The sequence below is a fragment of the Carya illinoinensis genome, chromosome 7 (genome assembly GCF_018687715.1).
Source record: "Carya illinoinensis cultivar Pawnee chromosome 7, C.illinoinensisPawnee_v1, whole genome shotgun sequence".
Lineage (NCBI taxonomy): Eukaryota > Viridiplantae > Streptophyta > Magnoliopsida > Fagales > Juglandaceae > Carya > Carya illinoinensis.
Window position 1 is genome coordinate 7,744,489 of NC_056758.1, and position 15,721 is coordinate 7,760,209.

Sequence of the window (15,721 nt, forward strand, 5' to 3'; positions counted from 1 at the left end):
TTTGATCAATGGGATAAAACTTAAAGCTTTTGCCCTTCAATCATAGGAAAAGATGATAATGGGAAATGAGGAAGAAATTTCGGTTAGAAAATAATCTCCAAGGGAAAAAGGTAAACGAATAGTAGATGAGTACATAGAGAAAACAAGAATCTGACCATGAGAAGGCTGCTCTTCATTCGAAGCCACAGATTGATGTCAAAAAAAGACAATTAGTAGAGAACCAATAATTGTCATAGCTAAGATAGAGGCACAGGTACGTCCAAACTCATGAAGGCCTCTGAACAAAAGCAATTAGCAGAGAACCAATGCGTGACGAGAACAATGATGATGATCATTAATTTGGAGTGATCATGGAGAAATGCTCGCAATTTGGCTGAGCCTATACGAATATTGCTATCAAAATTGAAGATGGTTCTGAATGGTTGCGATTTAATACATATTTTTCTACAAAAGGTGTAGTTCCTGATCTCAAGGAAGGATTTGAAAGTTATACAAATATATAGTGGAATCTGGGAGAATGCAGTCGAACCATGACATCATGATGGATCAAAGAAAATTTAAAGACTGAGAAAAAATTATAGTAGTAGTCTTGCAAGCTTTCTTGGTTCAAAAGGGGGAATGGAGATTTGATTAGTTAGCAATATTTGGATTGGGAGTTCATAAGTTTCAAAATCTTCTTGTTTTCAATCATCACTTAAGTCTAGAATAAATGAGTATTCCTGAATTCTAGGGAAATTCGTGAACCCAGTTGCTGTATCTCTATGAATTGTAGTAGTCCTTCACTATCTTGTGGAGCATCATTTGTCATTTTTTTTTTTTTTTTTCACTTTAAACATTGAGTTGCTTTGCACTCTTGTTTCTTCTCTTCCCCTGCTTTTAGCAATTGTAGACTCATGGGACGCCAAACTTTATTTAAGATATATATGACTGTAAAATGAAGGGGCAAATTACATAATCTACAAGAGCTTTTTATTTTATATATTTTGCAATGGAACAGTGAGTACATTTGGATGGTTTTGGAGAAATGATGTTGGTTTGCTGAGCAACTTTTGGCGTCCAGAATTTCTTCCCTCACCAGCTGAACTGCATTATATTGCAAAGTTAGAAAATCAAGCAATTTAATTGATAAGCATAAATAACATGGCAAAGTTATGGTCTTGGTAACGTACCAATTTCTTCTTCTTCTTCTTTTTGTCAAGATAAGCCATGAGCTCCACTTGTTGGGCAAGAGAGTCCTCTAAAGCCTTTATAGTAAAAACAAGAGTAATCAAGACTCTAAATAATCAAGTTCTGTACGTTAGAATCAGATGACTATTATCATCATCATGGCTGTAAAAGCATCTGCAATAATCTAAATATAAATGTAATATAAATTACTAATTAGTACTTCCAAGGTTGGATTTGTCGTCAGTTTTGACTCCTCGCATTCTACTCAGATCAATTGAGCCCCTATTTCATCAATAAAATACAAATTTACTATCTGCAAATAGCCCACTATATAGATAGAACGAGGGAGGAAACAGCCACTTAGAATCCCGTAGCACTAGAAGAATACCACAGCTTTAAAGCCATACTGAGACTGCTGGATTAGAGCCGATATAAAAAACAGAGAAGGTGAAAACCAACAGCTCGAGAAAAGCATCCAAACAAAATGCTTAGTGTAGAAGCCAAACAACTAGTGAGATGCATCACCCGAAACTTCCACAACAACCAGAGTTCTTCAACAACACTAGTAGCTCCCACAGAAATTCCAAAACTTGCCCAGAAATGATCATCACAGATTAGGCAAGTAGACGAGTACAAGCAATCTTCCACAACAAACCCAAGGTCCAGTCAAAGCAACACAAGAATAAATCCTAAAGCAACTTCCACCAATCAAAAACACACACTGGTGCACAGCTTCCACCACAATACAGCGGGGGAAAAATTAAAGCAAAATGTTCATTCAGTACCCCATATGTTACTTAGTCTTCTGTTGGCCTGAGTTCATGGAAATCCAGGGAAAGAGCATATTAGTGAACACATTGACTACTCTTCTTAATTCAACTGTATACAACCTCTTGTCCATCTATCCTTAAATACAGTAGACAGCCACCATAAAACTAATTCCAAGAATTATGCTAGTAAGAGAACCATTCTGGAAATTGATAGACAACCATTCTAACTAACCTTCCCAGGATGAAGCAACCTGATTAGACTATTTTTATCACGAAGGAGAAACCATATCTACTCAAAAACCAAACACGCAAAGAAGAGATAATGCTGCCCCCATGGCATTACGATTTTCTCATGTGTTAAATACAAGTTGTTCTTTTTCGTTTTTTATTTAAGTTTTACTCCGAGGAGTTTTTTTAGAATATCAAGTTAGTCCCTCAGTAAATTTTGCATTAGTGAACCATTAGAGATATCATATCAGCACCATTGGCAATTTGACACATGTGACTTGACTGGCCACTTGCATCACGTATAAAAAAAAAAATGCAAATAATAATAATAATAATAATATAAAACTTTAGTAAATTAAGAAAAAACAAGTGAATGACCAATTTGTACGTATAATAAATTCAAACTTCGAAGATCAATTTGTGATTTAGCCTTAATTTGATTGTGTGAATGACTTTGTCCAAACTATTGAGACGAGATGTGAAGCACACAGCTCATGACTGAAAGAGATACCAATAGGGGTGAGCACCAACTTAGTCAGACTCAGATTGTTCTAAATCTAACTCTGACCCCGATTTGTGTAGGGTCCAATCTAACTACAACTTGTTGAAGCAGAGTCGGATTTAGGCTTTCAGCTTTGGGCTTTTTTTAGTTTCATATTTAGCCCATTTTTAAAAAGAATTTTTCGTGGGCTTTCAAATTTCAATTTTTCCAAAAAATTAAAACTAAAACTAAATCATTCACTACTAATTTACTTCTATACTAATATCTAACTTATTTTTATACTAAACTTATACCATAGTGTCTAATTACTTGTTATCATACTATAGTATTACATATTATTTTTAGTATCTAATTACAGGTTAATATACTATAATGTTACATGTTATTATATTATACAAGTGTCTAACTTATATATAACTTGTTTCAACACTAGACTTATTTCTAGTGTCCAATTACATGTTATTATACCTTAGTAAATTAGTATTATGTGTTATTAACTTATTATACTAGACTTATTAGTTATTCTATACTAGTGTCTAATTTATTTATATACAAGACTTATACTATAATGTCTAATTACGTGTTATTATATATTAGTATTACATTTTATTATACTAATGTCTAACTTAATTATATACTAGACTTTCTAGTGTCTAATTACATGTTATTATATTTTAGTAAATTAGTATATGTGTTATTAACTTATTATATTAGACTTATTTAAATACTAGTATCTAACTTATTTCAATACTTGATTATGTATGATTGTAATGCTATGATTACATATATTAAACTATCATTATTTATGATATAAACTATCATTATTTATACTACATAACTATACTAGTATATATGATAAATATATAAATAAATACATATTTTTATAACATACGTATAATATCGGAGTCGGATTTAGAGTTGAAATTGGAGCATAAAGTCAGATTGGATCGGAGTCGGAGTCGGAGTCAGTCGAACGACACCTCCAACTCTGACTGAAAAATTAAAAACAAATCCAACTCCGACTCCATTTTGTCGGAGTTGGAGCGGAACTGGAGCGGAGCCGGATTCGGAGTCGAATTTTCGGAGAAACTTCCCCGTGACTTCACTCAATATAAGCTTCCCCGTGACTACTTAACAAATACAAAATTCTGCCTTGTTCATAAACAATCTTGAAAAAAAAATTATCTTGTGATAGAGTTGAGATCCTTTCAGTTTCAGTTTCAGCCACTTATGGAAACTTTTCTGATGCCCAAATGAAAGTGTCTAAATGAAGGGGTACAGTTTATGTCTGAGTAGGATGGCCAAAGATTAGAAGTTTTCCTTGGATACTGTTAGGTTAGTGCCATAAGCAAACATCAAAGAAGACAAAATTATTATCTTATTATGCATAAAAAATATTAACATCAAACTAAACCATTCAACCATGCATGAAGGGTAATTTCATCTGTTTCTATTAGATTAACAACAGTTTTTGGTCTGAAAGTAACAAACACTGAAACTTCTGATTAGGCTATCAATGGTCAAAGTTTATGTAAATAAGTGATGATGAAGATATAGTTAATGTAGAAAAATGTAATTAACCCACTATTTTTTTAAGAGCCCAAGCATCCAATAGTTTGATTTTAAGCTAAATGCCAAATAAATCTTTTGAAAAAGAAAAGTTTATCCCATCTTAAGCTTTTGGATGATGACCCTTGATCCCCAGCAACCACTGATCGAGTTACCAAAAATACATTCCCCTATCTTATTTTCACTCTATAGAAAAAACAAAAGAAGATTCTGCTTTTGAAATATCAATAACCCAAAAACAAAACAAATAAAACCTAATTCTCATGCAGATTATAGCTTTTGCTTTTCCCTCTTTATGGCCAGATTTTATTCTATTTTAATTTTATGCATAATATGGGAATTCATGCATACCTTCTTGGTTTCCATAAGCTCTTGCTCCAAGGCATCAACCCGTCTTACAGCGGCATTCAGCATTTCTTCCTTCTCAGCTGGCATGGCGTCAGGTTTCAAACTCAAAGTGCTCACTTTATCTTCCAATTCATGTATGCATTTTAAGACAGACATGTACTGAGTGCCAGAGATGGCATTGTCATGAAACTGGTGGGAAGGTTCCTGGTCTTTGAAGATTGGCTCAACACAGTAAAGAGGATTGGAGTAGATGGTAGCTTCTGTGAGCTTCTTGGGCATGTTGCGTGTCAATCTGACCATGGTGACGAAGCCCATAAGAAAGGCCATAACACCAGTAAAAAATTGAGAACTGAATCCTTCGGGAATGTTGCAAGCATCATGCATGGCAAAACAATCTGCTGCTGGAGTTATAGAAAACTTGTATGACTTTTTTTCTAGTAATCTAGTATATTTTCTGTATTAGAGAAGGTAAGACAAACAAAAGACAGATAAAATGTCGCCTGAACATTATTTATGCATTAGTAAGGCAACCAAAAAAATTTATATTGTAAAAAACGTAATATATAAGAAAAAGGTCCACATATGGACAATTGTAATCTACCCTTTTTGTTTTCGTGGAGGGAATCTCTATCAGGAAAACCTCTATATCATCAACTTTTAAGAAGGAAATGATAAGACTCCTGATAAAGAAATGGTAAGGATTAATAAACCACGGCGTCAAACAAAATGGCTGCACATAAATCCTCTGACTTTATAATTTGGTGAGACTGCCTATTGGAACCTAATATATGCAAAATAAGTAAATGTTTCTGCTAAGCCGCAATTCTTAGACTATGCAATTCATTGCTAGCATGTTGTGAGAGGAACTGTAAACCATCCAATATGATGATATCATAGAATTTTGAAGCACGGGGAAAACTCAAGCTAGATGGAGGAACATGCTGAATACCAAGTCAGCTTCTTCCCCCTCCTCACTCATGAATGGTCTCAGAAGTAATTCATGTTTATACTAATGTAGGGAAAAAAGTACCACTTCTTACTTCTTTCTAATTCCTCGTTTAAATTACAGAGCAAACTGTACAGGAAGAAAAAAAGAGAAGGCAAGCATAACAGTCATTTTCAGATCAATGTAGTTACTTCATCGCCCTTCATGACATGATAACAGCCAATAAATACTTTAAAAATGAGTATACATACAATTGTAACTGTAGGTGATGTACCTTTCGAAAGGGAAAACCGGTCGTTATCTACCATCTGTTGCCACGTGGAATCCACGGATTTATCAACCATTGGGACAAATTCTTCAGACACATAGGTTTCTAGGCGATTTCGTGGTATCAGGACCTGTGGAGATGAACTCTCACTTACACTTAAAAAAGAGGGAATTTAGAGGAACTGGGTAGAAGAAAGGGGGCAGGGGGGATATGAGTGAGCATAAAAGATAAAGAAATTGACGAACTTAGTGGAGAACATTTTTTATCGAGTTTCTCAATAACCTCAGACTGTAAACCATGGATAGAACTTGTGTGTGGCCATCATTGAACACATATAAAACGAAGTGAAATTCCCAAAAATTTGAATCCCCCTGGCAGCTCCCTTTCCCAAAATTCTTTTTCTCTCCCAAAACCCCTCCACCAAACACCTCCACCACCCCCCCCCCCCTCCCAAAAAAAAAAAAAGAAAAAAAAAACTCTGGACGAAGGAAGAAGCTCATCCTCCTCTTCTCACCGATGAAGCCATCCCCCTCTATTTTGTCCCTCCCTCTCTCTCTCTCTTTTTTTTTTTTTTTTTGTTTTCTTCATTTTCCCAAATTTTCTCATTTTCTAAGCCATTGGAAGCCAGAGTAGGGCTTTTAGGACACAATCTCTCTTTAAGCCCCCACACCATTGGAAGCATTGTCCCTCACTCACCAACCCCACCATCATCTGCTTCCATCTGCCCATGTGTGCCTGCGACGCACTATCTCCAGTGTGCTTGGCCGCCACATTCCATCTAGTTGCCTTGTGTTCTAGCCCACTTTATTGGCTTATAGCCCTGTTATGTATTTTTCTTTTCCAGTTCTCTTCTTGTTTTTTCAAGGAAAATAAATCTCACATCTATGGCCCTTTTCAGCTCACGCATCCCATCTAGAATCTCCTAGTGTTTTGCTCCACCACCCCACTGAACACTGCTATCCTTTCACTGGCGCGTGGGCTACACATGCCGCCATTGGAAAGCTTGGCTCTAATATGCCACTACCTTCCACCACTGCACCATACTTTTCCCAGGAGCTATGTGCAATTTCTGCTGCTTCTTTTGCCAGAAGATGGCTTCTTCTACTCCTTATCCAAGAACGCAAGAGAGAAGACCCTCATTGACTGCCTCAACACAAACAATTCCAATGCTGATAAATCCTCCTTCAACCAACAAAACAGGCATTGAGGCGGCCTTTTTCTCGACTGCATGTTGAGAAATAATGGGACCAGAACTATTTTGTTCCATTGCCAGATGTTTTTTATTTATCACACTGTAATGTTTGTTTTGTAGCATTTGTTGGGGTCTCCCACCCCCTCCAATTTTACTTTTATCTTTGTTAATCCAAGTGAAGAAAAACAAAGAATTCCACGTGGAGATGAGCATTTGAGTCCGCTGTCATGCTAGGAACACAGAGTTCTAGCCTTTTCTAAGTCATGCATCCGTCTAGGAAAAAGTAATTCTAAGAATTAACACTAAAATGAGGTTTTCAGGTGTAATAGCCCGCTAGAAATTCAATTGTGAAATTTCTTTTGACCTTAAGAACCTCGTGAAAATTCCGTAAGTTTACACGAATCGACTAATCGCGTAGATTTTAGCCTGTCAACATAGTTAGTGTTATCACTCACTATGGTGCCAGAAATGCGATTTTAATTATTTGAGATAGTTAGAAGTGTCAGAATACATTATAGTCTACACCACTAGGCTTAATTGAATATTTAGGATTTTTCAGTACTAAGTTTATTACATTTATTTTTGAAGTGAATAGTAATCTCGGTAAACGTACTAAATGCAGTGTTTTCAAAATCACAGTGTGAAATGTCCAAATTAGGTTAGCGAAATTTTATTTGGATACTTGGCAATATCTTAACCACACATAATGAATAGTATTAGATACTTAGCACAAAGAGAAACCATTAGATGGAATTGTGAAGGAAATCAAGGTGTGAGATCATGACACCTAAACAAAATACACATTTGGAAAATATTTTAAGAACATAGATTTAAAATACACATGGAAAGATTTTAACCACCTTACTCTTCCAAGTCTACTCCACATTTAGAAAATATTTTGAACTAATTTCGTGGATATTATTGGGTAAAAATATCTTGAGTTGATTTTTGTAGATATTATTAGGTAAGAGAGTCCTACACTCCACTCTCACTCCGGTAAGAGAGTCCTACACTTAACTCTCACTTCGGGTAAGAGAGTCCTACACTTAACTCTCACTCCAGCCTCATCTCTTCCATATCTTATCCACAAGTATCTCCAGCCATCCCTCCCCACGAAATTATTTTAATTTATGCTTTCCATTGAAAGAATACCAAACACTCTCTCTCGGACAGCTTTTAGGAGTTATTTTGCACACCCATTTCGAAGCTTTTGTAAGTGTTTTATCATAAAGTCTCCTTCATATAAGTTGTTCCTATTTGAGTCTAGTTTCCGTAGATGTATTTTTCGTATCATTCCATGGTCATTTGGTCGGTCAAAAGTATTTTTAACCATAAAAAGGTCATTCTGGGCGTGAATCTGGAGAGTATGTTATAGTTTGGAGTTTTTGACCAAGCTAATGGATAGATATTGGTCCGAAATTTTTATGGAGTATTGTTAACATGTATATATGACTATTGGTTGATGATTTTTGCATGATTAAAGGTTTTGATGAAAGATTTTCTTAGATTTAGAAACTTAGAAACTGGAAGAGGAAAAACAGTTTCTGTTTTGAGAAAGTTTAACTCTTTGGTGGTCTAAACCTATTCTAATGACTTTGATAATTTTATTGGAGGATCCTAAACATCTTATATACATGTTATATTATTATTTTGAAGATATTTGATATTAGTTTCAAAGATATGAAATTTTATGCAAAGAGATATTCAGATAAGCCAAAGTGTGGATATTCTTGGCTAAATTTATGTTTTGATTAATTTCTAACCATGTGATCTTGAATTAGAAGCTTGTATATGTTTTAGGACATCTTTTTAAACCATGTAATGGTTTGGTTTGAAGATCATATATTTATAAGTCATAGATCAAGAGATTTATCAAAACTAGTTGAGGAAAAAGTTTCTGTTTTTGGACTAAGTGTAAAACCAAAAACTCCAAATTTTATTTTGTGATTTTGGTGACTTTAGTTTGATGATTTAAAGTATGGTTGATGTTAGGATGATATTATGAATATGTTAGAAGTAAGATTTGATTTTTGAAATTCTTGGAGATGTTTTGATTTAAGGTCAAAACTTGTGATTTAAGTGCTTGGATCATTTTACAAAAAAGTTTGGTGTTGATTATTAGCTTTTTCTAAATGGATGTTTTAAGTATGGTTTTGAACTTAGGATTGGAAGATGTTTGTTGCAAAATTTTGGTTTAAGCATGAGTTTTGAAGTTGGAAGGAATTGCAACAAAAATAAAGGGAAATGGCCTATGGATGTTTCAACCATAGTGTGTTCTTCATAGTTGTGTTTTGTTTTAAATTTTTCTGAGTTGATATTTAAGTTTAGGATAAAATTTACATGAGGAATGTAAATTTTAGAAACTTTTAGAGTTAGTATGCAAAATCCTTAAGTTATGGGTAAAACGGTCATTTTTTCACATGTAGAGAGTAAAATGAAAATTTTACTCTTTAAGTTAGTATTTTCCATATTTCAAATTATTAGTGATTTAGTTCTAACTTTTAGAATTACTAATTACAGTTCCTCGTGATCGCACTTGAAGTTTTATAAAAAATGCGGAGATCGAGGTAAGTTAGCTTTTAACTTACTAGCAGTCTACTGTGTATGTGTGCTAAGTAAAAGAACTACAGTGTATGTATGTATGGTATCATATGTGTCATGCCATGTCAAGTTATCATGTAATTGTCTATTATACAGAATTTATTCTGTCATCAATTTTTATCTGTTACATAATATATTCTGTTATATATTGCTGTACATTACAAGTACGTCATGCTAAGTATGTCATCCATTACATGCAAGTCAAGTCATGTAATATTCACTGTTGCAAGTATGTCATGTTAAATATGTTGTCTATTATATGTTATGCCATGTTAGGAAATGTTTCTATCTCAAGTTGGTAATGTATTCTAAGTTATGTTCAAGTCACGTTATGTTACGTCAGGACTTCAGTCCTTTCGTATTCCAGTCACATTTCATCTTGAGTACATTATGATGTGTAGAATACATGGGGCCACAACAACTGTGGAGTATGTATTTTTAATGTTAAGTCAAGTTTGTGTAGAATACATGGGGCCACAACAACTGTGGAGTATGTATTTAACTACAATTGTGATGCGTAAAATACATGGGGCCACAACAACTGTGGAGTATGTATTTTTCATGTTAAGTCAAGTTTGTGTAGAATACATGGGGCCACAACAACTGTGGAGTATGTATTTAACTACAATTGTGATGCGTAAAATATATGGGGCCACAACAACTGTGGAGTATGTATTTTTCATGTTAAGTCAAGTTTGTGTAGAATACATGGGGCCACAACAACTGTGGAGTATGTATTTTTAATGTTAAGTCAAGTTTGTGTAGAATACATGGGGCCACAACAACTGTGGAGTATGTATTTACACGTAGAATACATGGGGCCACAACAACTGTGGAGTATCTATTTTTCATGTTAATTCAAGTTTCAGAGCAAGTTCATGCTAAGTCAAGTTCAGTTCATGTTTCAATTTAAGTTATGTCAATTATGATATGTTGTACGCTAAGTAATTCTTTAATTACTTATGAATTTGATTATGCATTTATGCTTTTACTGTCATCCATGCATCATTAGTCTGTGTGGAAGTTTTTTGTTAACTTGCTGAGATTTGTAATCAAATCTCACTGTGGTAGTCCCAACTACCATTCCTCCCGAATGGTAGATCTTGTTACAGGACCTGAAGGAGGACCAGGAGCTGACCAACTAGACACAGTCGACTGAACGACGGTGCGTCGTTAATGTTAATATAGTAGTTAAATTACTACTTGTACGATGGAGTTGCATCTCCAGTACTTTTGGATCATAACTATTTTGGAATAGTGCTGTGATCTTAGTTATTCAATGGATCTTTATGTATGAAGTATGTTTTAAGTATTGAGATATTTTCAGTTTGGTGCATAGTATTGCTAAAGAAAAAAATTATCCGCTGCGAATATTGCATAATGTTAGATGCATGTTAGGATTATTGCATCTTATATGTCATGAACGGGGGCAGGTAACCTTGTGTTGCATGTCTCGACGCTTCAAATGTCCGTCCGATCCCAAACGGAATTTGGGGGCGTTACATCATGTGCTCACAAACCAATATATTCCAATATAAAAAGCTTGTGTATGCATTTATCCTCACTGGCACCATCGGACAAATGAATGCCACTCGTGCAACTATTACCCAGCTGCTGACACTGACAGTTTTTTTTATTACTAATATTATTAAAAAGGAAGTCTGCTATACTTACTTCTTCAGGGATAGTAGAGAGTTGAGAGTACTCGACATGCTCCCTTGGAAGTCTAGAAGAAAAAGAATGCATGCCATCTACATGTACATCTGGAGCTGCCTCCACACCAAACGAGTGATGACCCTGAAAATTAACACACACACACACACACAGAGGCAGTATATCAATGAGCAGGAACATTGAAAGCCAAAATAATTTAGAATGTAGAGATAATCTGGAACCAAAAACATTTCAATTACAGAGGTACATCAACAAGGGAAAAAGTGAGCTGATGTATGATAGTTTTGCATCTCTTTAAACAAACAAGGAAAAAGTGGAAGAATAGATTCATGATCAAAGATCAGGCAAGACCTTAGGGTATATTATCTCATCCTCAGATATTGTCTTCTCTTCGACAATTTGAATATTAGGTTTCTTTGTACATTTATGAGCACCATTCTGAACCATCTGCAGGCCCATATATCAAATAAGTGGGGTTGCTAATTCTAGAATAAACGATGCATAGATAATCAATCACACTGCAAATTACACAATACAGAAGAGAATTTTTCCAATCACATTTAAGATCTCCGGATCCTTCCACGGGCCCTTATCAGAATACATGCAGCCTCCTTGATCAGCACAGGTACAAGTGCCTCCTAAAAATTCTGGCAACTCACTGGTTCAACAAGACAAACAATTTCTTTCAAGTAAAAGAAGAAAAAAATAACAATCAAAGAATAAAGCACATAATAGATAAAGATAATAAGAAACAAATATGAAATAAAAGTGCAAAAAGATTACTCATCAGAGAATTACCTAGCATCAATTATTTCAAGCAACTTGCTCTGGTATTTATTGCCAAGAACCTGGTGAATAATACCATTTACTGATTAATATTAGCTAGATTACAAAAAGTGGATTATGCATAAGGTGTTTCCTTACATGGATTTTTGCTGCTGTCTTAGGATCAAGGAAAGTCTTTACAGTGTTCCACAACATTCTGAATCCAGAGCCAGCATTGATGATGAACATGCGATTCAATGTCTGCAATGAAGAAACCAATTGACATGGCATCAACGGTGCTTTTATCCTCCATATAAATGCAAGGTTCATAGACAAACAGATCAGAAAGAAGTTACCTCGGGATAATAGTCACCATCAATCTTCTGAAGGCGAGTAACAAGTTCCCTTGCAGCTTTGTTGAAATTTTTCAGTCCCTGTGAAAACGTTAATAAAGGTCTGTAATAAATTATCTCTCCCTTTTATTTGTTTTCTAAGAGATTGGTCTCTTCTCTAAATGGTGATTATTGTTCTCACGTACCACTCCTTCCACGTCCAGGATGGTTGTACTTTGATCGATGTGTTTTTTGGTTGCAATTGAACAAGCTGGAAACTTTATGGCAAATGTCCTCTCAAACTCCTTTACATGGTATTTCACATAGCGGTCCATGTTTGTGACTTGCATCAGCTTGGCAGCATCTACTTTCCCCAATCTCTCGATGTACACAGGTCTTCCATCCTTATCTACTCCGTGATTCCCTTGAGGATAGTATTCCAGGACTTCATTGATTTCCTCAAATTCAAAATCCTTGAGGAAAAAAAGAGAGAGAGCAAGGAATGAACAAAGGAATGCAACTCATTCAGAGGGGAACACTATTTCTAAAGTAAACTTCTTCTTTGAAGATTTCTTTTGAAGTATAACTAGAGTAATGAAATGAATTAAATAGATAATAAAAAAACTGTCAAGCATTATACCCATTCTACAACAATTACCTCCATCAGTGTGTCAGCACCAAATTCATTCCTCCACCGGAGCATGTCAGACCACATATGCTTTGTTTTGTCAATATCAAATTTTCTGGCCTTCAAGAATCTGCATTGTCAAAGTTTTCAAATCACTTGATAAACAAAGTAAAAAGGAAAACTTGCAGTTTACTTGATAATAAAGTACAGCAATTATGTTCATGTCCCCTTTAGAGAAATAATCTTTAAAAACTGTTGAATGCATGCTATTTTATGAAACACTATATTGCTCTACAGCGAAGGAGTGGAACTGCAACCATGCAAACATCAACAAAACTGATGATGGAAGAAGGAAAGTAAACAACCTGAGCATCATATGATAATCATCGTGCTTTGCAGGCAGAAGCTCTTCCAAAATCAGTGCTTGACGGAAAGCATCCACAGCCTTCAACTCCTCCGCATCATGCACGTCCTCAATTTCAACTGACATGACTTTACTACTTCTCCTAACCCTTCTTTTCAAAGAATGCCTGAGCTTGGTGGAGGCATTGATTGCTTTCTTCTTCAAAGACCCAATTCTAGTCCTCTTCTCATCGTCAAAGTTCTCGACATCAGATCTTTCAAGGACTGTAAATCAGTACGTATAACCATCAAAAAAGCTTTTGTTCAATCGGCAGGCAAAAAATTTCTTTGGCTGTTAAGCACTCACAACCCCCCCTCCCCCCGCGCGGCGGCACTCTCTCTCGTCCAATAATCTAGTACCGTATTTACCATTATAGATTAATACTGTTTTATTATGAATATATATTTTTCCACATCACTCTTAGTCCAGGGGACTTAGCTGATAGTTGCACACCTCAATAAAATCACAGAAAAAATCTTCCAAAAAATATATATTACAATTATTTATGTTCTTTATCTTCTTCCACATGGTTGGTGTTCTTATTATCTACTTACTGTTTATTTGAGCTGCAACACTGCGCTTTTGAATAAAAGTGTCTTATTAAAAAATATATGGATTGTTTTCAAGACGGTGATATGCATCGCATTATCTGAATCGCACAGAGAACTTCTTAACAAAGAAATGCAGGAAGAAGTATGAAAAAGATTTTAATTAGGCTACCTGGTTTGGGAGAAAGTGGTCCAGACATGGTCTATCTGCTTTGACTGGGAGGGCAGAATTATCAAGCACTCATATCGCAAATGCGAGAAACGAAGCCCTAGCCAAAAGCCCTGCATATTAACACATTCCCACAAATATCTTCTCACCATTTTTTTTTTTTCCTGAAAATAAGAGTAAAAGTAAAACCCGAAAACCAAAACGTTCACACAACCATATTCTCCCTTTCTTCAATAAGAAGAAATAGGATAACAAAATAAAGTTTCAATTTTTACCAAAAATCCAAAACCCCAAGGACTCAATCAAGCTAAATCAAATTGATTTTTTTTCTTTTACCATTGAAAATCAATCAACCAGTAAATAAATGAAAAAAACTCATGATTGTGTGGACTCGGAAGAAACAGAAAGAGGTGATGGCGGGATGAGAGAATCACCTCTGCACAAGCTACAAGGAGGGTTTCTGGGATAGCGAGAGAGAAAAATATAGTATAAAAGACCGTACGATTCTCAGAAATGAGCGTTCCTTAGGAAATGGCGGAGGTAAACTGTGACAGGGAGAAAGTGAATGAGGTCGAGGAGAGAGAGAATAGATATACTCTTGACTGGGTCTCATCGCCATTAACAATCTGTGATTGCTTAGAGAGAGAGAGAGAGAGAGAGAGTTGGGCGACAAACAAGGCCGCTCCGTTCAAATCCCAACGGATATAACGAGACACCATTCTCAACGGCTGTTGCCTTTCCCGGGAAAATTCTTTCAAAGAAATGTTTTTGCGACGAAGTAGTGATATTTAAGGTATTATTGAAGTACGTTGCGAATAATAATAATAAAATAAGTTAAAAGTAATAATAGAATATTAGATAATAGTAAAAATTAATAAATAATAATAAAAAATAAGTGAATAATAATAATAAAATAATAAATAATAATAAAGTATGTTGAGAAGTGTTAAAGTATTCCAACCCCCCTCCCAACCCCCAACACAGCCCGTTTGGAGAAATTCCCTGTAATGCAGTACTTTATTGGGACGACGCTGATTTCATTCTAACGCGATATTTAGAGTTGTTACGTCCAATTATGAGATTTTCTTTTTAACTTATAAGAGTAATTAACAGGAAAATCATGTTTCAAAGAAGTTAAATAATGTTAGGTATAAGTTTTAAATAGACAAGTTTGTAAATTTTTTGTAAAAATATGAGCTCCACTAAAAAAGAAAAAAAAAAATTTACACGTGAGTCCCACTAAAAAAGAAAAAAGAGTTTACATTTTTTTATAGTGGGTCCACCTTTTTACAAAGGGCCTATGCGGGCTTATCTATTGGAGCGTATACAAATCATTTCTCAACCAAAATTTCCTACACTATAATGATTTGGTATTGTTCATCAACCATAAAATTGACGAATACTACGGAGTTATAAATTAAAATAAGAATAGGATAAAAGTGCAGCATATCTAGTTTTTCTTGTCTTGCTAAAGCAATTTTATTTTTCAATTGCTATCGATATTCATGCAGTTGCTGATAGTGTAATTGATAGGATTCAAGTTTTTGTTGGCAAGGAAATTTTTGTTGAGATGGATAAGCATTTTGATGTTCTAATAGATGAGTTGCACTT

General features: G+C 35.0%; 1 protein-coding gene across 2 annotated transcripts; it reads right to left on the minus strand.

The window, feature by feature from the left end:
• Nucleotides 1-950: 950 nt before the first annotated feature.
• LOC122314915 (phosphatidylinositol/phosphatidylcholine transfer protein SFH12-like) lies at nt 951-14,826 on the minus strand. 2 transcript variants are annotated; one of them, XM_043130563.1, is made up of 15 exons: nt 14,545-14,826; nt 14,114-14,223; nt 13,356-13,617; nt 13,021-13,120; nt 12,569-12,835; nt 12,387-12,464; nt 12,190-12,291; nt 12,064-12,113; nt 11,824-11,923; nt 11,617-11,712; nt 11,266-11,388; nt 5,805-5,928; nt 4,588-4,982; nt 1,170-1,244; nt 951-1,083 (listed from the first exon to the last, which is right to left on the minus strand). In XM_043130563.1, the coding sequence occupies exons 2-15, from the start codon at nt 14,139-14,141 to the stop codon at nt 1,072-1,074; spliced, it is 1,812 nt and encodes a 603-aa protein (XP_042986497.1). In that variant the 5' UTR covers nt 14,142-14,223; nt 14,545-14,826; the 3' UTR covers nt 951-1,071. The 2 variants fall into 2 exon arrangements, with proteins under 2 accessions (XP_042986497.1, XP_042986496.1); XM_043130562.1 differs by having other exon boundaries at nt 4,588-4,985; nt 14,545-14,825.
• Between the last annotated feature and the right edge of the window lie 895 nt (nt 14,827-15,721).

Coding starts and splice junctions, on each gene's coding strand:
- LOC122314915 (XM_043130562.1), bottom strand. CDS start 14,141: ATGTCTGGACCACTTTCTCCCAAACCAG. Junction 13,618..14,113: donor ACCACTTTCTCCCAAACCAG/GTAGCCTAATTA, acceptor ACTGATTTACAG/TCCTTGAAAGATCTGATGTC. Junction 11,389..11,616: donor ATGAGATAATATACCCTAAG/GTCTTGCCTGAT, acceptor GTTAATTTTCAG/GGTCATCACTCGTTTGGTGT.